General features: G+C 34.8%; 3 protein-coding genes across 3 annotated transcripts in view; 1 reads left to right on the top strand and 2 right to left on the bottom strand.

Annotated features, from left to right (window-relative positions):
• Positions 1 to 3,913: 3,913 nt before the first annotated feature.
• LOC123699226 (integrator complex subunit 8) lies at positions 3,914 to 14,399 on the bottom strand. Its single transcript, XM_045646134.1, has 9 exons — positions 13,140 to 14,399; positions 12,859 to 13,065; positions 12,355 to 12,452; positions 11,972 to 12,102; positions 10,294 to 11,887; positions 9,931 to 10,093; positions 9,453 to 9,801; positions 9,018 to 9,261; positions 3,914 to 4,178 (listed from the first exon to the last, which is right to left on the bottom strand). Exons 1-9 carry the CDS (start codon positions 13,255 to 13,257, stop codon positions 3,939 to 3,941), a joined length of 3,144 nt encoding a protein of 1,047 aa, XP_045502090.1. The 5' UTR covers positions 13,258 to 14,399; the 3' UTR covers positions 3,914 to 3,938.
• Positions 14,400 to 19,503: 5,104 nt separating this feature from the next.
• LOC123699691 (lipopolysaccharide-induced tumor necrosis factor-alpha factor homolog) lies at positions 19,504 to 23,031 on the bottom strand. The gene is made up of 3 exons (XM_045646704.1): positions 22,782 to 23,031; positions 21,407 to 21,695; positions 19,504 to 19,929 (listed from the first exon to the last, which is right to left on the bottom strand). The coding sequence occupies exons 1-3, from the start codon at positions 22,792 to 22,794 to the stop codon at positions 19,824 to 19,826; spliced, it is 408 nt and encodes a 135-aa protein (XP_045502660.1). The 5' UTR covers positions 22,795 to 23,031; the 3' UTR covers positions 19,504 to 19,823.
• A 2,137-nt stretch (positions 23,032 to 25,168) lies between these two features.
• The window catches only part of LOC123699549, a 39,112-nt gene continuing 37,975 nt past the window's right edge, over positions 25,169 to 26,305 (top strand). The window contains exon 1 of the mRNA XM_045646524.1: positions 25,169 to 25,627. Within this exon, the coding sequence (XP_045502480.1) occupies positions 25,169 to 25,627 (459 nt within the window). The remainder of the gene's footprint in view (positions 25,628 to 26,305) is intronic.

Below are 26,305 nucleotides of genomic sequence, written 5' to 3'. Positions count from 1 at the left end.
AACAGTAAATAAAAAAGTTATAAGAGAAAATGTTCAGAAATTAGAGCTATTTATATTTTTCAATAAAACTTTTTTTTTTTCATTTTACGAAGAAATGATATCAGACCATTTTTGTAGATTGTTTTTTGACGAACAACTTTTATATACAACATTTTTGTTAGTTAGGGGTTAACGTCGCGCGAAATCGTTGTCTTGTATTAAGTAAGGTATTCGAGAGGTTGATATTAAACCAATTGAGTAGTCATTTTGCATCTAATAATTTACTGCACACCAAACAGTTTGGTTTCACAAAGGGGCGCTCAACCACAGATGCTGGAGTTGCACTTCTAACACATATTTATAAAGCGTGGGAAAACTCAAAAAATGCTCTGGGGATATTTTGTGACCTCTCCAAGGCATTTGACTGCGTTGAACATTGTACTTTGTTACGTAAACTTAATCACTATGGAATTACAGGAAAAGCCCAGAACCTCATAGCGTCATACCTGCATGATAGGATACAGACTGTAGTTGTTAATGGAGAACGTTCTAGCGGTGCGTCAATTAACATTGGTGTTCCACAGGGGTCCATTTTAGGTCCCTTCTTGTTCTTGGTATATATCAATGATCTTCCCTATTATTTGCAGGATAGGTGTGAAATAGTTCTGTTTGCAGATGATACCTCATTAATTTTTAATGTGGATAGGCATGACCCAAATGTTGACGAAGTGAACAGTGCTCTTTTACACATATCTGAATGGTTTACTGCCAATAATTTATTATTAAATGCTAAAAAAACCACTTGTGTTGAATTTTTACTTCCTAATGTAAAAAAGTTGAACAGAGATATTACCTTGAACGGGGAGGTATTGCATCCTACTGAGTCTACTGTATTTCTAGGGTTAACATTGGATGAGAAACTACAGTGGGGAGCCCATGTCAACACCGCTGCAGGTAAGCTCAGTTCAGCTGCATATGCAGTCCGAAAAATAAGGCATCTCACCGATGAAGATACGGCTAGATTGGTTTATTTCAGCTACTTTCATAGCATTATGTCCTATGGAATTCTACTGTGGGGCAAGGCTGCAGATATAGAAACTATATTTATCTTACAGAAAAGAGCCATTCGCTCTATATATAATTTACGTGCTCGGGACTCACTAAGAGATCATTTTAAGAATACTGGTATCCTTACTGTACCATCACAGTATATATATAATAATATTTTGCATGTTCACAAAAACGCCGACTTACACACAAGAGTAGGAGATAGACACGATTATGGCACAAGGAACAGGAATAGAATTGAAATGCCATTTTTCCGATTAGCTAAAGTTAAAAATTCATTTATGGGTCAAGGTATACGCTTATACAATAGAATTCCTCTCAATATTAAAGAGTTTAGTAGTTCTAAATTTAAAACTTATATAAAAAATGTACTAGTTCAGAGAGCGTACTACAGTATTCAGGAATATATGGACGATAAAGACCCATGGAGGGTTGTCGCGTAAAAACCACAGGACAGTTCTTGGGCATATTATGATATATTATGTATAAGTTAGATATAAGTTACATATTATGTAATATTGACATGATTTTAAAAGAGCAACTATGGAGTTTCTTGCCGATTCTTCTCCATAGATACTGCTTTCCGAATCGGTGGTAAATGTTAAAAATACTTATGTAATGACGATTCGAAAGTGCTACTAAATAGTAGTCTAATTGAATAAATAAATGTTTGAGTTTGAGTTTGAGTTTTGTGTACGGGCGCGCGGTAAAAACGAACCGGCAACGTTTGCGGGAGCGGCGCTCCGAATTTAGCTATTTTTTCATAGAAAATCTTCTGTTTCACGCGCAGGACTCTGACAAAACTATCTCTTTCACTCCTATTGGATTTCGTATTAGAAAATGTACTAAATATTTTTTCATTGGAGCGCAATCGTGAGCGCTCCGCTACGCGCGTTTTATAATACAGTATTATACCTACAGGTGTATGGAATGATGGATATATTCATTGGTATTGCCAGTAGTTTTTTACGATTACGATTGATTTTAAATAGTAATAATTAATATTAATAATGAAATTAAGGAGTATGATTTTATTATAATTATTTATGGGAGTTCACTGCACCAGCGCTCCTTAGGGCGAGCCGCCTCTGCTTAATATATGTAAGTGTTTAGTTAATTTCACTTATTTCGATGATATTTTAATTATTTTGAAATAAAAATTGCGTCTGGCACCTATTTAACAACGAACAAAACGTCTTGCAATAAAAAATGTATGTCTAATGGATCTATCTAAAGGCAAACGATTAAAAATTACGCGTTAAAAAATGACTTTAAATTAAGGATATTATCCTGTGCAGATAAGATGCGCACTAATAAACGCAACCACTGCGGCCAGCCAGACAGCCCGGACTGTAACCGAAATAGCAAGAGGAACAGCATATCAAAGAACCAACTATACTAAAATGCTCACTTGTCAACGTTGCTACCTCCTAGAATATAAATTTAAATTGTGATTTAATTATTGTTACATGTATGAAGGTTTGATGAAAAACTATTCTCTGAGAAGACTTTAAGCGAGGTTTTCATTCATATCATTAATCATATTGATTATATTTTTTAAATAACCGGTTTATTTATTCGTTATCCTCCTATGCTCCTACCTGACGTCGCATCGTATGAAGGACGATGTTATTGTGAAACCGGTCGTAGCTTTTAGCTTATATAATTAAATATTTATCAAAGAGTAAATAAAACTGGAAAAAGTGAATTGAGTGCTTCATTCCAAAAGCTAAACTATAAAATGCAATTCTATCGAGAGGTAACAATTCAAATTATCAAGAATCTAGTAGTTATATAGTCAACTTTCCCTGGCTTTTCAGTTGTACCTATAAATATTAAAAACGTCAATGTTTGTAAGAATGTATGGATGTACATACCTACATTTTAACGCGAAAATCCACTGAAAGGATTTTTATGATAATAATTGGCAACAGCATAATATGTACTAACTACTAAACACATAACCTATAAAAATATGTTTGTGGCATAGCTAGTATACCTTATAAGTGCTAATAATATAAATTGACAATTATAAGGAATTTACGAGTTATTACCTATCATGTTATTAAAGGGTTTTTAAATATTTACAGGTACCATTACTGTTAGGTCCAAAAAATGCCCTAGTAACGTGTTTGTTTTGCAATGTGCCAGTAAGGACTACCATTAGGCTTACAACAACTACAAGAACTCATATAACAGCGATTTTATTTACATTGGTCTGGTAAGTTAATGTTATTTTATCCAATGAATTTCCTAAGTTAGATAGAATGACATACAGGTATTTTAAGAATGCGTCATTATCAAAAAAAGCTTTTAATAAGAGTTTTAGTACCATGTTCAAAAATAAAATTCAAATGTTTATAAAAATGGTTCCTAGTTTGCGTACAAAGTAGAATTTTTAATTTGAAGAAATAATTAACTTAGTATAAATTAATAAGACTCGGTCACGTTATTAAAGGTTTATAAAAAAATAATTACCTACTCATATAAAAAAATAAAGGACCAGGAGAAGAATATACAGGATGGAAATTTTCTAAGGGCTCTGGTGGAAAAGTACTAATTTCACTTCTCCACTCTTTTATTTTCTTATATATTTTCAGTTGCTGTTGCTGTATACCTTACTGGTGTGTCGACTCCGCAAAGAACACGGATCATTACTGTCCCAAGTGTTACAGATATCTCGGAACTTATGAGCGATAGTGGTTTTAAACATATCATTATTTTTATAAAAATAAAGTACATATTATAAGATTATACATAAAAGGTTATTGTCGTGCAGTTCCAGCATCCCCACGCCTCGTGTCAAGCGCTACTGCCACTTCCAGCAATGTACCGTCAACAGTAAAAGAACCAAATAAAAAGACCATTGTAACTAAAAATATTATATTTCACTAAGCAACATATTGGTTCGTGAGCGCTCTGAGTAATCTTGCGCGTCTAATGGCCGCGGCTTCGCGCTGTATGTCTTCACTGTTATTTGCGTTCAGTTCGAGTGCCCCCGCGGCTTTGACCGCGCGAGCGCGTCGCCCGCCCTCCCCGCGCCGCGTGTGCAGCGCTACTGCCACTTCCAGCAGTGTGCCGTCCCATAGACACCCGTAGTAACCGTCCATTGCATCTGCTGCGTTGCCAGTCTATAAATATATGACAGTGTTAGTACACTTGAATTCAAACACAAAACTTTTTTATTCCTTTAAACTTTTACAAGTGTATAGATGTATATTTTTAAAAACTACAACTACACCGATTCAGAAGGACGTTTCTACCAATACTCCAGTCAGTCAAGACAATTAATTCACAATAATTCCAAAAGTTTTCAAACTTCGGTCAAATGAATGGTACATTGGGGCGACAATAAATCTCATTTTGCAACCTTGTCCGCAGTCCGGAACTGCAATAAAATTTTTTTTTTCTGTATGGTCGTGAAGAAAAAAAAAAAAAAAAAAAAAAAAAAAAAATCCAAAAGTTCTGCAAACTTGGGGAAGATTTCGATATAATATTTCATATCACGTATTAAATTTGCAACCAATCTCAGTGTACGGAACATCTTTTGATATTGAATATTAATGTTTTTTTTTTTTTTTTTTTTTTATTTATTAAACTGAATGAGGTTGCAAATTTGTAAATGCATAAGAATATATGTTTTCGAAGTTTGCAACCAAGTTCCAAAACTTTTGTAATTATTCCGAGATCACCTTACTCGAAAAAATGACCACGAATTAAAAATAATCTATACATATAATAAATCTGTAGAAGGGTCAATTCTGTACATTGAAAATATTGAAAAAATAAATAGCAGGGGGTGTTACTGGATCGATACCAAACCCAAATATGTGATTAAAAAAATTTTTGTCTGTCTGTCTGTCTGTCTGTCTGTATGTGAAGACATCACGTGAAAACTAGCGGTTCGATTTCGATGAAACTTGGTATAATTATACCTTATTATCCTGGGCGTAAAATAGGATACTTTTTATCCTGGAAAAATACGTAGAAAAAAAAATAAACTAAAATTTTCAGTTTTATCCATAGACGTTGTTCTATACCGCAGTGGATTCAGCGCCGTAACATGTAGCTCCGAAAGTCGTATTTGGCTTGCACCGTTTGCGTCACACGAGAGCCGCACGATGCCACGCCTGCCACGACTCCTATATAAGGACTGCGATCCGCGCCGCGCGACGCCCCGTCCGATTAGGGCCCTTCTGGCCTCCTCCACTCAAGCGACAGCTCAAGCCGAGGTTCGTGGTCCCCGTCAAGGGGGGACGCCCTTGTGCATGTCGCTACCAGGGTGAACCTTCAGTTCACCCCCGCGTCCGCGTTAAAATGTAGAAGCCCTTCTGGCTAACATTGAGAAACACCACACAAAAAAAAAAAAAAAAAAAAAGCCGCGCGACGCATAAAATTTATGAATTTTGATGCGAGCGGACGTGTCCAGTGTGGCGAGCGGTCGTTCTTATTGGAATAAAATATATTGTATGCATAATAATAATAATTAACATATTAATATTGTTTTCACCGTAAATTGGTTTATTCATTAAACTCATAATTCTCTCTGTCATCTCATTTCATTGTATTTGTAACTATACATATTATAATAAATCTGTAGAAGGGTCAATTCTGTACATTGAAAATAAGTTGAAAATATTGAAAAAATAAATACCAGGGGGGGGGGGGGGGGGGGGTGTTACTGGATCGATACCAAACCCAAATATGTGTTTAAAAAATTTTTTGTCTGTCTGTCTGTCTGCATCACGTGAAAACTAACGGTTCGATTTCGATGAAACTTGGTATAAATATACCTTATTATCCTGGGCGTATAATAGGATACTTTTTAAATAAAATACGTAGAAAAAAATTAATCTTTTCAGTTTTATCCATAGACGTTGTTCTGTAGAACCGCGAACACACGTTGCGTATTATTATAGGCCTAGCCGTATTTGGGTCCAATATATATTTATAAGATATCATTGTCAGAGTTACTCAAAATGAAGAAATAAACCATCCACGCGAAGACCGACATCCGCGCGGACGGAGTCGCGGGCGGAAGCTAGTTATAAATAAACATGTTCCGGTCAACGAAAAAGGTTGCAAATTTATACAAGCGTTCGGTATATATTTCCGATATCTGTGTCGAGTTTTGCAGAATTTTTGGAATTTTTTTCACGACCATACAGCAAAAATAATTTGATTGCAATTTTAACAATGTTCCGTACACTTACGATTGGTTGCAAATTTAAAACGTGAATGTGATGAAATATTATATAGAAAACGTTTCCAAGTTTGCAGAACTTTTGGAATTTGTTTCACGATCATACAGCAAAAAAATAATTTAATTGCAATTTTATCAATGTTCCGGACTGCAGACAAGGTTGCAAAATGAGATTTATTGTCGTCCCAATGTACTATTCACTTGACCGAAGTTTGAAAAATTTTAGAATTATTGTTAAATTTTCGATTTCGGATGTCGATTCTGACGGAAACTTCGGTCAAATGAATGGTACATTGGGGCGACAATAAATCTCATTTTGCAACCTTGTCCGCAGTCCGGAACTGCAATAAAATTTTTTTTTTCTGTATGGTCGTGAAGAAAAAAAAAAAAAAAAAAAAAAAAAAAAAATCCAAAAGTTCTGCAAACTTGGGGAAGATTTCGATATAATATTTCATATCACGTATTAAATTTGCAACCAATCTCAGTGTACGGAACATCTTTTGATATTGAATATTAATGTTTTTTTTTTTTTTTTTTTTATTTATTAAACTGAATGAGGTTGCAAATTTGTAAATGCATAAGAATATATGTTTTCGAAGTTTGCAACCAAGTTCCAAAACTTTTGTAATTATTCCGAGATCACCTTACTCGAAAAAATGACCACGAATTAAAAATAATCTATACATATAATAAATCTGTAGAAGGGTCAATTCTGTACATTGAAAATATTGAAAAAATAAATAGCAGGGGGTGTTACTGGATCGATACCAAACCCAAATATGTGATTAAAAAAATTTTTGTCTGTCTGTCTGTCTGTCTGTCTGTATGTGAAGACATCACGTGAAAACTAGCGGTTCGATTTCGATGAAACTTGGTATAATTATACCTTATTATCCTGGGCGTAAAATAGGATACTTTTTATCCTGGAAAAATACGTAGAAAAAAAAATAAACTAAAATTTTCAGTTTTATCCATAGACGTTGTTCTATACCGCAGTGGATTCAGCGCCGTAACATGTAGCTCCGAAAGTCGTATTTGGCTTGCACCGTTTGCGTCACACGAGAGCCGCACGATGCCACGCCTGCCACGACTCCTATATAAGGACTGCGATCCGCGCCGCGCGACGCCCCGTCCGATTAGGGCCCTTCTGGCCTCCTCCACTCAAGCGACAGCTCAAGCCGAGGTTCGTGGTCCCCGTCAAGGGGGGACGCCCTTGTGCATGTCGCTACCAGGGTGAACCTTCAGTTCACCCCCGCGTCCGCGTTAAAATGTAGAAGCCCTTCTGGCTAACATTGAGAAACACCACACAAAAAAAAAAAAAAAAAAAGCCGCGCGACGCATAAAATTTATGAATTTTGATGCGAGCGGACGTGTCCAGTGTGGCGAGCGGTCGTTCTTATTGGAATAAAATATATTGTATGCATAATAATAATAATTAACATATTAATATTGTTTTCACCGTAAATTGGTTTATTCATTAAACTCATAATTCTCTCTGTCATCTCATTTCATTGTATTTGTAACTATACATATTATAATAAATCTGTAGAAGGGTCAATTCTGTACATTGAAAATAAGTTGAAAATATTGAAAAAATAAATACCAGGGGGGGGGGGTGTTACTGGATCGATACCAAACCCAAATATGTGTTTAAAAAATTTTTTGTCTGTCTGTCTGTCTGCATCACGTGAAAACTAACGGTTCGATTTCGATGAAACTTGGTATAAATATACCTTATTATCCTGGGCGTATAATAGGATACTTTTTAAATAAAATACGTAGAAAAAAATTAATCTTTTCAGTTTTATCCATAGACGTTGTTCTGTAGAACCGCGAACACACGTTGCGTATTATTATAGGCCTAGCCGTATTTGGGTCCAATATATATTTATAAGATATCATTGTCAGAGTTACTCAAAATGAAGAAATAAACCATCCACGCGAAGACCGACATCCGCGCGGACGGAGTCGCGGGCGGAAGCTAGTTATAAATAAACATGTTCCGGTCAACGAAAAAGGTTGCAAATTTATACAAGCGTTCGGTATATATTTCCGATATCTGTGTCGAGTTTTGCAGAATTTTTGGAATTTTTTTCACGACCATACAGCAAAAATAATTTGATTGCAATTTTAACAATGTTCCGTACACTTACGATTGGTTGCAAATTTAAAACGTGAATGTGATGAAATATTATATAGAAAACGTTTCCAAGTTTGCAGAACTTTTGGAATTTGTTTCACGATCATACAGCAAAAAAATAATTTAATTGCAATTTTATCAATGTTCCGGACTGCAGACAAGGTTGCAAAATGAGATTTATTGTCGTCCCAATGTACTATTCACTTGACCGAAGTTTGAAAAATTTTAGAATTATTGTTAAATTTTCGATTTCGGATGTCGATTCTGACTGATGTAGGTACAAGAAGAATCGGCAAGAAACTCGGTTGTTACTCTCTAGACGTGCATTTTAGTGACATATATTAATATATCTGTATTGAAAGAAACTCTGTAAAAACGAGCTAGTTCTATAACGTATATTTTAACAAGGGAATGAGCCGTTACAGGCAAACATTCGCAAATTATTAAAAAAATGCTGTATTCTAAGGTAGCTGGAAATAATGCAGAAGCTGATTTTATTAGGTACCTATAGTTTGTACAATGCATGTCGAATCTACGTAAGTACATACGCGGCAAATTGTAATGGTAAAAAGGTCTTAAAATAAAATAAAAAATGTAAGAATTCGATTTTGGTGGAGAGCAACTAACCTTTTCAGCGAAGCATTTGAAAGCGGTCGTGTAATCGGGTTCCTCTGGAAGCTGGCACAGTGCAGCGGCTTGAGACGGGGAAGATAGCGCCTGGCAACATCTGGCAGCCCGTCTCGCGATACTGCCCTCGTCTGGCATTCGCTTGGCAAAGTGCCAAGTACCAGCCGCCAGCGCGCACAAGTAGCGACGGAGCGCGGACGACCATCGCCCACCCGCCATTTCGACGTCACCGTAAAGACGCAACCTTAAATGATGAAAGAAATTTATGATTTCTACAGAATATAGCTGTATGTAGTAGCTACAAAATACTTGCATGTAAATAATTTAATTAGGAATAAAGTATTACAAAAAATCAACGCATTGTTTTATTTATTAAACAATTTTGAATAATAAAAGTACATCTAAAATTTAATATCAATCTGGTTAACAACTCACCATGACGTGTTATAGGGATAGAACTTCAAACTTTTCTCCAACAACTCCGTAACCGATTCCAGCACGTGTTTGTGATTATAGTTGTTCATGTTTGAAATATTTGAGGGCCATAGAGTCGTGTACTCTATGACGAGTTCCAAAGAGCTATCATCTGTAAGGAGATTGTATATCCTAGCCAGCAGCGATAGCATGACGCTGACCGCTAGAGGTTCTCGTAGGGTTGTCAAAAAGGCATTAAACGCGTTTCTTGCTTCTGCTGCCGCGTTAGGGGCATCCCTAGAGTGAGAAGGCATGCCACCTGCGTTCCTCTTCACTGGGCCGGTAGTGCCGTTGTTGTATATAGATAGCACTGTAAGATTCAAATCAGAATTCAAATGTGGTACAGATACCTTTAGACAACAGGAAGTAAACAGTTCAACAATAAATCAAACTGTCTCTATTTTTAAATTCAAATTTTAAATACGAAACATTTGCATACCATAATCCCATAATGGTCTTGGGAACTTTCTAGACGCCTTGCCTCTCTGCAACTCAAAGCACGCCGCACAAAGTGCCGCTGCCAATTCGCCCGGACCATTAATAATACCCGCGCCTTCCCACTCACAGGCGTTCACTAAACATATCCAACAACCTTCTATCACCTGTGAATAAATAATGCATTCACTATCAAGTCTTACTCGTACAATTAATTAATAAAATCAAGAAGTTTTTAAGATAATATGTTTGTAAATTTAATATTATGACAAAATTTGTAGAATACTATGATGACGAATGAAACTTAAAATGTTGACAATAACGAAAAAAATTGCCATTTAATTTTAAAGGGAGATTATAAAAATACCTGTGCTCGTGGTATAATAGTATCGCCCGAAGTAGCCGCAGCGATACACGCCTTACATTTATTTGCAAGTGCTGTTAAGTTAAGGCGATGATGCGGCCATTCACTCAACATCACATTCACTTGTAAGAATAGAACTTCCCAAGATAATTGCCGGCATATGCGATATAATGTCGGATCTGATCCGCTGCCTAATTGACTTCTGGCCTCATTCTCTAGAACCGAAAGCAAAGATAAGGCTGTACGAGAGCATCCCGACTCTGCCCTTGCTCTTGATGCACCTGACACAATATAACCAAAATCTTGCAGAAACCCTCTGGGTAGTGAAATAAACGTGTTTCCTAAACCTCCAGGAGGCTTCCATGATGGGCTTAACTTCCACAGCGGTGACGATGGTGTTGTAATGGCTAATTTCACGAGACACATGCGCACATCGTCGGCCGTTGATGCCTCCACGAGCCGTTTCTTTATTCGACCGACTTCTAATTCAGGAACAGATTTAAATTCGAAGTTCGGCATTTCCCAATCGTCGGTCAGCAGTTCCCTTGGTATATCGATATTTTCATCATCAACAGCGTTCTCGTCGTTTAGAATGTCATTTAAATATTCGTCACAGATTAGTTTCCTTCGGATGCTTTCAGCAGACGCTTCTCCGACATATTTTTTAAAATAGTCATCAATTCGATCTATCGGTATTCGACAATTGGACGTTGCTAGATGGAGAAAGAATATTTGTAGATTTTTCCAGTCATTTTCAGATAAGTTACTTGTCAAGACTGGACCAAGTGCCCAAAAAAGTAGATCAAAATATTTGATTCCGATTGTTTTAAATTTATTCAAGAACTCTGGATGCGTTGACGGTATCCCGCCTTCTAAAGCATATCGAACTGCGTTTAATACAGAAACTCTGTTTAACAAATCTCTAGCAACTGTGAATGCTCCACTTGAAGCAGATCCCTGGATATCAAGTTCTACAACTTCTCTATGAACGAGAGGTATTTCTCTCGTCAAATTATCAGCCTGAAGTATCGCAATAATACCAGCATAGTGATTCGAAACAGATTCTTGAAGTTTTTGCAAGAGCGATGGTTCCTCATTGAGAAGGTCATAGCCCAAATTTAATGCTCTTATGTACCCTAATATGTCTTCTTTTGTCATACTAGCGTAATTAAAATTACCCCATGGCATTTCTTTGTGAATTCCGTAACCATATGTCGCTATCTCTTTCTCCAAAAGATTTGAGTTTTCCCTACATCCCAGTATGTGTTTCTTAGCCAAATCATGTTGTCCATAAAAGAAGTAATTATAACAGAGATCAAAATGGATTTGCATTGCTAGTTCATACTGGCTTATAAGTACATCACCAGCATTCCAATTGTGATTCATATCATCCGAGTCTTCAGTCAGATGAACAAAAGTTTCCATAACAGGTACTCTTATTTTTCTCGACTCTCTGCGTCCAAGAGTGGTTTCATAATATGCTAAAATACCTTCTAAATATCTAATAGATTGCAATCGGGATGTTTCACACATTCTTAAAATTCTTTCGAAACTTTGATTCATAGGACTATAGGTGCTATCGGTTTGGGATCCAGGCCTAAAAATTAAGTCATTTTATAAGTTTTTTGTAGTATGGTAACTATATTTTTTTATTTATACACAGTTATTATATAGTACTTACACATGCACAAAAGGCAGTTTTGAAGACTTTAAAAACAGCGCAGATTTCACTGGGAATCTGAGGATCCAGCGATGATACAGTGTTAGTGCAAATTGTACATGTAATTTTTGCAAAATTTCTGATGGGATTTCCTGTTAGATAACAATTTAATACTTTATATTATATGAATAAAATAATTTTGTATTATTTTTATTAATACATTTCAAATGTGCAGACAACACAGAATACATTCTGATAAATGGATAAAGTTTGTTAAAAAAGAGTGGGTGTGCCAAGCACATACATCAGAAGTGAAACTTCTTTGGCGAGATTCAAAGAAGTATTACTTCAAAACAAAAAAAAAAAACAGAAGTAAAAGTAAAATATAATCGGATACTATATACCAGAGGAGGTGAGTTGAATGCTGAATCTGTAGCCATATAAACCAAATCTTGCATGAGCTGTTGTTGTATGTGGGGTGGCAAGTTGTTCTCCATAGTATCTAAAAGTATAGTTTTACTGTGAAAATATTTAATTGGAGAAAATTATAGTGATAATTTAAATAAATATCAAAATCTAAATGTGTTTTAGTAGAAAGGTTGTTTGAATATGATAGTGTTTAAAGTTAAATTTTTAGATATTTATCATATTTTTAAAAAGTTATTCTTTTCATTTCACTCATTAGTTAATGTACTTTCGATATCAGATTAAACTTTTTTGATACATTCAATAGTTACGGAATAATCGTCTGTGCAGCAAACTGTACTTAACAATTACAGCCTGTATATACATAGAATTGTCTGTGCACACTAAATGATTACATCCTGTATATAAAATCAATGTTTCACATCTACCAGGTGTCCCGTGACGGCTCCTTTTTGTGTTTTATAAATTTAAAATACATATACCTAAATTCCAATGTAGAGAAGGTGCTACTTTTAACGCAAGAATCTTTAGTGCCAATTGCTTTTTGGTGAACTGTAGTGTTGGAGGTGTGGTGGGTGCAGGACTTGAAGGTCCATCCACATCTACTATCCTTTCACTATTTAGTTTTGCATTCTGATTTTTTGTATCCACAGACAGAAATTCTTCTATGAGCTGACATCCTGATGGTTCTGTAAGAAAACTCATCTCATTTTATGTCAATCAGACTGATACACCAAACTGTAATAGTATTTAATATTCTTACCTGGGTTTGGTTTACTTAAATGTCTCTTTAGTAAATTGGGGTCGAGTAAAAATTCAAACCATAACACTGTGTCAGGGGAGATGGGTACAGTGCCCGGTCTTAGTAAATCTACATCCATGGTGGTACGTTGTAACTTTATTAATATTTTAAATAACTCTCACTAAACTATAAAATAGACTTCACTGATGCTACTATACATTTATAAATCTTTCTTAATTAATAATTATCCTAATGTTTACTACACACCATCTACACACTCATCATCAAATCAATGCTTGTTGCTTAATGACAGGCGACAGCCGACAGCAGAGTGCAGACAGCAAGCAGACAGCAAACAATTGACCAATGACAAATGACAACTGACAATGATTTTTTTTTTAAAGTTAGGTTATAGTGGCTTGGTTACAAGACCTTTAGGCCAACTGACAATGATGTTATAATCTTTTAGTGGTAAGGTTAGTGGCGGGTTGGTTATCAGTTTGGTCGCAGGCAATTAATACTGTCATAATTTTAATAAAAATAAAAAAAACACGGAGCTCCTATTCTTGTGTAAATCGAATAAAAAATTTCTGTTTCCTAATTATTCTCGACCTAGATATTATATTAAAATTATACTTCAACAAAATAATTAAAAATGCCAAGCGTTTGAAAACTGACGACGCCGCGGCCGTATATACAGGGTGTAATCGTTAAGTGCGCACAGGTGATTATTCCGTAGATAACTATTGCAGATATCAAAAAACTTTAAACTGATATTAAAAGTACTTAACCTAATGAGTAAAATGACAATAATAACTTTAACTCATTAAGTACCTAAAGTACTTTCGTCTGCGCACACTTAACGATTACTGCACCCGGTATAAATCGAGACCACTGTGACCTCGACTGTGACAATTGGTGACAATACTACCTTTTCAACCGACTTTCAAAAGAGGAGAAGGATCTCAATTCGACAGTTTCATTACGATATTTTGATCTGCTTTTTCGACATTGACGGCTGACGCTTATATACCTAATAACGATCTTTTAGCATTATGAGGAAGATAATCTTAGAGCATTAAACCAACTAATATAATTAGAGTAATTTTACAAATAACATGGTAAATTCAATTGCGTTTAGTTCTACGTTGTAGTACCTAAACCCTTCGGAATTTTAGGGGTATTTAGGTATTTATATAAATTATTATATATATAAATCTTCATATATATAAATCTCGTGACAAAATGTTTGTCCTCAATGGACTCCTAAACCACTTAACCGATTATAATAAAATTCGCACAACATGTGCAATTCGATACAACTTGAGAGATAGGATAGGTTTTATCCCGGAAATCCCTCGGGAACGGGAACTATGCGGGTTTTTCTTTGAAGACGCGGGCGGAAAGCTAATAATTATATAAAAATCTAGATATAAATATTCAATATGTATCTGATATAATCTACACTAATATTATAAAGAGGAAAACTTTGTTTGTTTGTTTGTAATGAATGGGCTCATAAACTACTGGACCGATTTTAAAAATTCTTTCACCATTCGAAAGCTACATTATCCACGAGTAATATAGGATTGGTTTTATCCCGGTAATTCCACAGAAACGGGAACTATGCGAGTTTTTCTTTGAAACCGCTGGCGGAGCCGCGCGCCGGCGGAAAGCTAGTTAAAAATATTGTTAATGCATGGATTTGGCAAAATCTCACAACTGATACCTGGCGTAAATTATAATGGTATTGTAATATTTAGCTTATTCTTAGAGAGATTTTTTTTCATTTTCTTTATATTATATAGTTTTCGTAGTAACTAAGTACCTAAACTGTAGACATTATTAATTAAGAAAATTTTAAATTTTCACTCGGAGAAATGACTTAATATAAACAATGTTTAATTCGCATAGGTGCATTTAAATATTTTCGATTCGAAACATACAACAATAGATAGGTAAGTACATATGTGATAAGACCAAAATACACCGAAATAAAGTTATGGAAACCTGTATGCAATGTAACATGGACATAGAAATGAAATTAGCGTGCTAGAGCGATATATTCGAGGAAGAACTTATTTCATATTATAGTAGGTATTTGATCTATGCTCAGTGTTATCAATTTAAGTGTAGGTATACCCGATAACCGACGGCTATCTATTTTTAATATCCTTCACTTGCAATAAGCAATTTATTACGATGTATTGGTTAGAGATATTTACAATATTATAGACAAGATGAGAAAGTAATATTCAGTAAAAACAAATAAGTAACAAGTGTGGACACAGTATAATTGGATTACCTAAGTTATTTATTAAAAGTAAGTGTTTTGAGTTTAATTCAACGCTTTAAAAGTTAAGTTAGTAAAGTAGGTTAAGTAGTATCAGAATAAAATGTAATATGAAGTGAAACGAGTAATTAGGTTGAAGATGTGAATAGAATATTTAAATTCATAATTTCAAACCATTTTCCCTATAGATAGTGTCGCACTGCGTTACTTTATATTAAAAGGCTTTTGGTCAATGAATAGAGGACATAATACGAAATAAAAACCAATGTTTTCTATAGGTACCTACTACTATTTATTTCAAATAGCTTGGCTTTAAATTATTTTAATAATAAATAAAAAGTAAGAGTAGAGATCATTTCAAATACTGCTCTTTTTTTACAATGATAAATGTCCAAAATAATACAGTAATCTTTTAAAGAATTTGATAGTATGCCGACCTGTTACTTTGTTATTTGTTCTCTCAACCACTTTCTTTTCATTTTCTCGTTATGGATTTTTCGAAAAACTATTTCTTGAGGACATTTTAAAAAGGATTATAATATGCAGTTTTGTAGAATCACGATTAAAACAATATTTAAACTAACCTACATTGAAATAATTGACAAGTTTTCGTTTACGACCTTAACTATTTTCAGGATTTTTATTGGAGAGTCAGAAACTGTTAATATTTTTAACTCATAAACACCTTTCTAAATTTCAGTGGAGTCGAATAATTACCAGCAAATTGGAAATAGTGCGAATGAGGAAGGTATCGAGATGGATCTGTTACAAGTCGGCTCGGAACCGGTGGGAATGCACTGTCCGTATTGCCATGAAGAAATTATGACAAAGGCCAACTATAGAAACAGTTCAACGACACATTTAATTGCAATAATTCTTGGTATATTATTTTGGTGAGTTGTAATTTTTATAAGCTGGTATAATATTAATATTGAATTTCCCTTTTCCCTATAAAAGATTGAAAAATTTTTTTTGAAATGGCAATCAACGTACCTATGCCTATTATGATCTTAAATTATACGATGATATAGATACATATCATTCATTAAATCCATACTAATATTATAAATGCGAAAGTAACTCTGTCTGTCTGTCTGTTACTCAATCACGCCTTAACTACTGAACCAATTTGCATGAAATTTGGTATAGAGATATTTTGATAGGTACCCGAGAAAGGACATAGGCTACTTTTTATCCCGGAAAAATGACACAATCCCGGAAATCCCTCGGGAACGGGAACTACGCGGGTTTTTCTTTGACTGCGCGGGCGAAACTGCGGGCGGAAACCTAGTTTTATACGTTTATTATATTTTCATAAACAAGTTTTTGTTTCGGAGATGATTTCGGTTAATATTTTTTTGTTGAACTACTGTTGTATGTGTGAGCGATATATGTATAATTAATAGATTAATTTTTGTTGTATGTAAAATAACATGTTTAATAATATTACGTTGTGGTTAGTTAACATCAGGACAAGGTTAGGAAGTGGGTACTTAGTTATCTCTCGATAATTAAATATACCTGTTTGTTAATTACATGTAATACCATTTTAATTATATATTTATAGAAGTGGGATTTTTACGATCAATTTGCATTGAAACATTATCTCTTTACATACCTACCTACTACCCAATCTTGCATAGAGCAAAGGATATCTACGTCATAAACGATCGCGATGGTAGGTACTAGGTAGGTACCTACTAGTAGGTATTTTCCAAAAGGATTGAAATAGAGATTTCCTTAATTGCTAACCCCTGTGGGTTACCACTGTACAAGGTGTCGATTAGGGATTTATGAACTTCGTTGTGTCGTCTCTATTATTTACATTTCTCGAACAAGAAATGTGAACTGGTGCCGGCCGTACTAGTGCACATGTAGAGCCTAATTAACGAGCATAGTTTGAAACTTTTATTCCTAGAATTTAGTGATTTTAATTTCATGACTCTTCTGCTATTTACCAACAAAATAAACAAAATGAATCTTGGTCAATGAATCTACTCTTTTGCTTTATGCATTTTGGCGCTTCTTAAAATCTAGCGCCTAGAGCCACCTCACCACACGCTCTATCTCAACCGGCACTTTAAAATGCATATTAAGTATGTTTCCGAAAAGATATAACATGATATTATAAAAGGGTTTATCGTTTCTTTGTGGGAACTTTTACTTGATAGTTCATTCCAAATTGCCCCAGCTCCTTACATGCGTTATTATCAGTAGGAAATAATTATCCTCCGTCCTCCACTCATCTATTCTTTATTATGTAATACTATTTTAAGTAAATTCGTTTGGAGTTTAGAAAGCTGTTGAAGCTGTTGTTGAACAATAAAAGGTAAAATCAGCGCTACCAATGAAATTAAACCGTCCTTTATCTAATTATACAACCCAACATTGTGAGGCCATTTTCATATAATGAACAAAATTTTGTTGTTTTTCAGGTGGCTATGCTGTTGTATATTACCCTATTTATTCAAGAGATGGAAGAACGTGGAACATTATTGTCCAAATTGTAGAAGATTTTTAGGCGTTTTCACAAGGAAAAAAATATTTAGCATTTAATGAATCTTGAAAAAACCGTGTAGGTACCTATTAATGCATTTTATTCATATTTCTTTGTCAATTATTTCACTAAGGCACTTCTTGTTCCTAGTCTTACTAAGTTATTATTGTAAATGATGACTGCTTTCTGAATAGTATTTAATAATAAAATTATTGAAATTAATAATAAAACAAAATTAGTAATATATTTTGTCTAAACGAACATGTAGGTATGTTAATATGTATTACTAAAAATATTTTTGTTAGTTCCTACTTCCTATGTAATAGCACAGATAATAATATACTACGTATACAAGTAATAGGTATTCATCGTTTGTCGAGTTTGTTTATTGGCACTTACACAGTTTATAGGATACCTAATATTATTAATGTAATATAAATTATTTGAACAATATTGCCACAGATATGAGATAATAATATAATGCTTAATTTATTATTGAACTATTAATGACTGTATGTTAGGTAGGTAATGAATGAATAAATCATTTAAAAATGTATTAAATTTTTATTTTTACAAAATGTTTATAAAAAAGTATCCAATAGGCATGACGACAGTATCCATAAATGATCGTATTAGTGTTTTTAAGGGAAAATGTATAATAAATAAATTCAATATAGTGACTTAAAAATCTTAAAAACACTAAGATTAATGAGATTATCAATAAAATAAAACATTGAAAATCTGCAGTTAGCCATTTTGACTAAAACACGCGTGACGTCACGCTTAAGTAAACAACTCACGTCAGATGTATTTTGTTGTTATGAATATGTTGAGAATACGCATTTTTATTTATTTTCTATTGTTTCACGTATGCTTTATCGACTCAGAACAGAAATATAATTGTGAATTCACGAATACGTGGTTTCGGGGTTCTCCGCGCCAACTTTATACAATCATTTCTTATTATTTTCTTGCTTAAAATAATTACTAACACATTTTTGAGCATTATTTTAATGTGGATTCACACTGCAATACTGTACACCACTTATAAACTTTGAAATTCGTATCTATAACACATATTACTTAAATAAATATTTCTTTAATTTTCTTCGCAATGCATACAAATAATTACGTATTTACTAAAGAGTGACGTCACGCTTACGCCATGACACCTCCGAGCTGTTTTGGCACAGTTGATAAATATTTTTTGAAAAATGGCTTTTATCTTCGTTAAATTTAAGTATATTACCGAAATATAGGGTTTTTCTTGTATAGTAAACGTATACACACATTATGGAAGAGGATTTCAAAATCTTTCGTCATGCCTATTCCCTAGTTACTAATTACAATTAAGAAAGATAAAAAAGCATATCACAGTAACAATTCAAAAATATATCTAAAGTTAAGTATTTTAGTGAAATCATGTCCTGCATACCACTTTGGACCCTGTAGGAATTCCAGTTAATTTATATATATATATATAAGCACAATAAAAATAACTTATACATATATATAATAATATATACAGGGTTATTTGTGTTATTTGGGGTATATATGGATATTGTAATAGGCTTTCCGAGGCATAACATCCTAGATTATAATTAATAAGTATTTAATCCATTCATAAAATATTATTTTCAATAAATTTACAGATACGTTATGGAATTAAAAAGTAAAATTAAAGAGTGTACTATGTAGACAATTAGACATACCTATTAAAAGTTTTTTTTTATACATTTACGGCTACGTACCTGAATGTCCTATAAATACACATATTCCATAGTACATAATTATAGCTATTAATTTTGTATTTTAATGAGACAGTTTCTTATCTATTTTCTTATCTATTTAAAATTAAAGAGTCGATAAAATATCCGCGGACATCTTACACATATTTGAGGCAATAATTTATTAATTAAGAGGGAAGATAGGAACCTATGAAGGCTTTACACTGAGGACAATAGTGATTTGCAGTCTTGCACGATTTCATACAGTATGGAACGAAGCAGCCGCAACAACATCTGAAAGGAAAGCATTGGTGATAATTAATATTGTTAAAATCATATAAATCTACTTATACAGTACTTTAATGACAGTATTATTTTATTTTAATTTGCAATAACTGGGAAATAAATAGGATTTCTATTGAATTTGGTTCTTCATAAATGGAGTTACACTGTAAAACATAAAACAATATTATCGTGTTCCTTGTGATGATAAATAAGGAATCAAATATTCTTTTAGATGATGATAGAAATACAAGAAAAGTTATGTGGCCAAAGTCTGCTAGTTGTTCCGAATCATAAAAAGATAAATTAGGTAGGTTTCATGATTGTAAAAAAAATGATTTCGCATACATTCCATCATAAACACACTTATGTACGCATGCATATTGTACATATTATTATGTTAGTGAAACGTGATTATTAAACTATATTATTATTGTTTCTCCTTCAATGACAATTAATATGCCGATCTCGTTTGTTATATGATGCTCATGCGTACGTAAACTCTAGGATTTTATTTATATACACATAACTTTGTATATACATACATATATTGTATATGTAGTTTGAATGTAGTACTGGTACGTTAGTTCGTGTCATGTGGGCTTAACAAATAGTGTCAGTGTAGAGATAACTCTTAGGTACATTATCGTGGCGTCAATATGAGGCAATTATTATACCAATTTAGATAAAAAAAGATAATACTATAATAAGAACGTCGAGTTGACAACATTTCCATAAACTTAGTTTATTCGATACAATAGATTCAATACTTAGAATATGTCAATAATTATTATCAACAAAAAAAAGCGTGTGTTCCGAGCACACGTGACAGAAGTGGAACTTCTTTGGAAAGATTCAAAGACACCAAAATCGACACCATACTCCATGATGTGCCGGTATTGCCATATCGCGACCATGAAATTGTACTCTCAATCGCGTCTAAAGAAGTTTCATTTCAAAAAAATGTATGCGTGTACCTACTAGTGTACCCACGTAAGAAGTGAAACTACTTTATGACCTTATTTTTCAAAAAATTTTACTAAGTATATGCAACTTTACAGAAATACCTACGTCGAATCACGCATGGTAGGGATAAGAAAAAGATGGCGCGTAACGGAAAAATCTCACGCGTAACGAAAAAATTTTACACTAAATTTTATTCCAACCCCGATAAAGAAGTTTCACTTCAAAAAACATTTTTTTAAGTTTAAGTTTCGTTAGTTTTAAGTCATTCCAACGGTTCCAACTTCCAACGCATTTCCAACGATAGTCATTTACCAATGACGTCATAATCAAGAAGTTTTTACATAAAAATCAGCTGACATTCATATTAATTGCTGACGCAAAACGAGCGAGATGTGTGTATTTTCATAAGATTTAAAATGATTCATATATGGCATTACATAGAAATAACGGATAAATTGCAATAATACTGTTATACTGATACTAGATATAAGTTTATTAATTTATTATATACGTAAAGACTTACCCAGCTAGAACGCACAGTGCAGCGGACACGATGTGTGTTCGATTGTTTGGCACATAATCGACTCTTGTTACAATGGATTTGTTACAAGTGGGACATGAAGTGCCTGTGGGGCCGGGGCCCATTTTTGTGGGAACGTTGGACGCTGCTCTGTTCTCTGAGCCGGGAGTGACGACGACGGTACGGGGATGTGCCACGGGCTGTGGAGGGTTGTTCCCAAAATATGACGGTGGTGGTGCTGGATTCGGCGGCATTTGTTCGTATGGTGGTGGTAAACCCATTTTATTCTCCACTGAAATGGACATATTGATTAATTTGGCAATTTTTGTAATAGGTACTTATGATAAATATTGAGTTCACCACCTACTTCCGAGTATAAACATGCGATACTGTCTTAATGTAGGTACCTAGTAAATAACTGTTATTTGAAAGAGAAAGCGGATAGGTATAAATTTAGGGCTATTTTAGATATAATTATAGGATGTTCTAAACGATCTTCTAATGATTTTCTAAAACGTTGTCCACTGACGAATAAAATGAAATGAATTACCTATCATCTTAACTAATACTTAGTCATTACTTAGTGAATTATGATCGAGATTCAGTTTCATTCTTTATTCTATAGAGTGGAACGTCTGTCGTCTACGATTGATAAAACACGTTTAATTTTTTTATGTTTTACTTTATTTCCTCTTTTAATGATAGACGTAAAATTATAATATGTAGGTATGTACCTATTAGCAAAATGTTTCGTGCTATATTTACGACAGTAAACATGAATACACAGTAGGTACATTTAATTGTTTTTTTCGTTACCGACCCAGTTTGAACTGTATATGAGAATAACTACAATTTTTTCTAAGCCAGTTTTCCACATAGGTAGGTATTTGCCATACTGCCTACATGAAATTGAATTCACAGTTGTAAGTTTTTATTCCACCCACAAAATGACTTAAAATGTTGTTGTTCGGTTGTATATTTAATCTCGATCCGTGATTTCGTAATAATTTAAGACTTGTACAAATTATTCAGTGCGTGACTAAACCACAAGGTTTATGAAAACGGAAAGTGTAAAAACCAGCTATAAATAATCACTGTTATAATATTGTTTCGATGATTTAAAAAAAATCACTTAGGTACAAAACGAACAATGCTATATCAAAACTGTTAATTCGTGAAATACAAGGTTATCGTTGTTGTTTAATTTTAATAAATATGGTTCGAATTATTAATTTAACAAGTCGCAACTTAATTAACTTTTTTTATATTAATTCATTGTAGAAATAAATGAATAAAACCAGTTAACAATTTTCGAAATAAATTTATATGACTCAGTTGTTGATGTGAAATATAAAATACAATATTATAGTTTACTTACTCGTTGCGTCCATTATGATGAAACTTAACCTTCGCACTTGCTCTATTAAATATTCTGAATTAAAATTCACGTCAGTTTATGCGTTGTTATATTTCTGAACACAATTTTCACAAATTTTTACCAGTTATTACTCAAATATGGATTTCTTTTCCGTAAAGTTGCTTACGTAGCCTCGAAAGAAAAACTTGTTTACTTCGTGACGCTGGTCGTGCTGTCGAGTGAATGCACTCCGGCAGGCATGAGGCAGCTGAGCGCGCGCGCATCGATCGGTGACGAAAGAGCGAGACAGACGATACTCGTTCGTGAGGAAAAAAGTTAACACAACTCTGCGTCACGATTCACGAATCAAACTCGTTTTACAATGCTTACTTAATCACATTCTTACTTATAAAATGCTTATAAATTATTAATGATGGATAATTATTGTATACCTACGTAATTTTTTTGTACTTTACTGCGAAAGATTTTTAAAACAGAACGATTCATTAGGATTAAAAAAAAAGTCCACAACGTAATTTTACATTAAAGTATTCTTATTTTTAAGAGATCGTTATTATTTTTGCGAACTTTATTTATAGCTAGATGTATTATATCAAAGCAATTCGCAAGCTTCACAATGGTCAATGACGCATACAAATGGCTCTTAAATAAGACCACACGCAAGTTTAATTGTGGTAACATTTCTGCCCACTTGCCTTTATTGTTCTGCTATCTATCTTTGTCTACTTTAGGGGTATTTAGCAAATAAAAATATAAAATAATATTTAATGTATTAAATTATATAAGTATATAGAGTTTGAGGGGTTTAAAAAAACTTGTGTTTGTATATCAAAGTATCAAATAAAAAAGATAATTACCTATATTTTATACTAACTATGCTAATACCTATGAGTATGAGGTACATAGGTAAGTCGATAACACAATTATTTTTTTATTTTCCATTTGCATTCTCAACTTTTAAATTTCACACTTCTTTATTAGGTAGGTACGGTATCTACACAATCTTAAAAACATGGTTTGGGAAAGTGATGGCGCTAGAACTGGAACCGTAGAACCAGGTATAGGTAATAGGTATAGGTTGCTATCATTTTTAACCGACTTCAAAAAAAAAGGAGGAGGTTATCAATTCGGCCGGAATGTTTTTTTTTTTTTTATGTATGTACACCGATTACTCCGAGGTTTCTGAACCGATTTACCTACGTGATTCTTTTTTTGTTCGATGCGGGATGGTGTCGAATTGGTCCCATAAAAATTTTATTCGGATAGGCCCAGTAGTTTTTATTTTATGAGCATTTTTGTCTGTAGGTATTTGTAAAAGTGCAAGTTTGAAGTCGGTTTTTAACGCAGTTATCACTTGTTCCACAGTAGAATTAATAAATAATAATATTGCTCTAGGTAAGACTACCATAGTGTCCCGAGGGTAGAAATTATAAAATCAAATAAGTAATCGAGAGCACTTTATATTAATTCTAAAAAAAACTTTTTCCGTTATCTTGAAATCAGAAAGTTTGAGGTTTCATTTGAAAGAATGAAAAACAGAATTGCAAAATGCATTCATATTTTAGCAAAAGCTGGGAAGTTGTTTAGTGTAGGTAGGTAGGTGCGGCGTAAATGGTTGACTACAAGTGTACTTCATGGAAATAATCTAGACTCTCAGTGCAATTATATTTTCTACGGCTTTTAAAAGGAATAATTGTTTAACACTAATGAGAAAAAATATATAATACCCCATTCATTGTAACTACTTAGATTCATTTTTAGATTCCATGCAAAAAGTTTTTTGTAAGTAAGTTTACTGTGGTCGTCAGTAGTGGATTCGATCGATTTGCAAGCTCTACTTCTCAAATGCGGCTGAATTGGAGGTCTTAATTTTTCCACGAAGTTGAAAAAAGGTGAAGTTTCAAATAGGTAACACATCCATAACACAGTCAATATAATCTTTAGTGTTAGCTCAGTTGATTATGCAAGATTATCGTTAGTTGCAGAATGTTTTTAAAGTTTATTATCATGCCATCTTCACCGATACGATTTCAAACAAAAAAGTTTTCTGTTTTCGAGTTAGGGCGGGCGGCACTCATTTGACGATCAACTACGAGATGGCGCAGTATTCGTGTTGAAGTTGACGGCAGGCGGGGCTTGGGGTGCGCACGCAGGTTACATAACGGTAGCAGAGGCTGTAGGGACGCGCGCAGCGGGAGCGGGGAGCGGGGCGATCGATGTGCGCCCGGGGGGTGTCAGTCGAGCGGCGAGCGAGCGACATGGCGGCGCGCCCACCCCGCGCGGCGGCCCCGCGGCCCGGGCCGCGCGAGTAGGTCGCCATGCGCGATGCGGTATGAGGCAGCGCCGCGCCCGGCGGGCCGGCCCCCGCTAGCGGCGCCGCCCCCGCCATGCGAGCGCCGCCGCTGCTGCTGCTGCTGCTGATGGCGGCCGCGGGCCTGGCCGTGAGTCCGCTCGCGCGCCTCAACCCCTGGCTGAGCGCGTGCGATCTGGAGGAGGAGGGCGCGGGCGCCGAGTGCGGCGACGGGCACGCGGCGTGCAGCGGCGGCGGCGCCGACACGCTGGCGGGGCGCGACGTGCCGTCGCTCTGCGCGCTTGGAGCTGGTGCACGAGCGCGTCGCCTGGCCGAGCTGCGGCTGCGCGCCTGCTGCGAGCGGTCCCCTGCATCCGCACTGGACCGCAGCGCGCGCGCCGACGTTCTCGCCGGTGGAGAGCGCTGTGAACGCACGCTTCGCGACCTCCTTGCCCTCGACGCCATGGTGGCGCGCGTGCACTGTGACTTCGTCAGCATCCTCAATCGCTACGACTGCGACCAGTCCTATTCAGTACACACCTGTAACGAGTGCCAGGTGAGTGGACCAGAAGAGCAGCAAGTTTACCAGCAGCGTAGGTAGTGATTTGAAGGTTGAGTAATGATGAGAAAATGGACGTTACTGTAGTTTGGGTTCTGCAGCCTGTCTATGCAGTAATAAACATACAATAAGTTGACACATTATACACAAACACAGTTTATAAAACAATATAAACTTTACATAAAACTCGTAACTTTGAAAAAAAATTATATGTCGTTGATAATGGAATAACTTGAAAATCCTAGCGAATCAGAGGAATTTTAGATTTTGCTCTCGGTTTACCTGATTTTGTGAACTAATCACTGGATATTATTTGTGCGTGAACGTTTGAAATATAAGACATATCATTGATCTGATCAGAGATTCTCCCTAACCTCTTGAATATACGCGTGACCCACGTCAATGGTAAGATTATACCTATGCGTGTATCGATCGTGTTCCACAGGCCACGCTGCTTAACCTTAGCTTTCATTAGAAAAATACAAATCTTCACCTTGTTCAATGAAATACCCGAAATCTAAGTTAGGCTATTTCGTATTATATAACCAGAAATACTAGTTATCTCCTTTTTGTGTACAAAATAAACGGCGATGTTGAAAGCTCATTACCTATATTATATGAAGATAATTGATTTTTCCGACATTCTAAATGATGGATATACTTTTTCAACATTCA

This window comes from Colias croceus, chromosome 2 (assembly GCF_905220415.1).
Source record: "Colias croceus chromosome 2, ilColCroc2.1".
In the NCBI taxonomy this organism is placed as follows: domain Eukaryota; kingdom Metazoa; phylum Arthropoda; class Insecta; order Lepidoptera; family Pieridae; genus Colias; species Colias croceus.
Note: the sequence above shows the minus strand (reverse complement) of the source record. Positions and strands in the feature narration are given on the sequence as shown.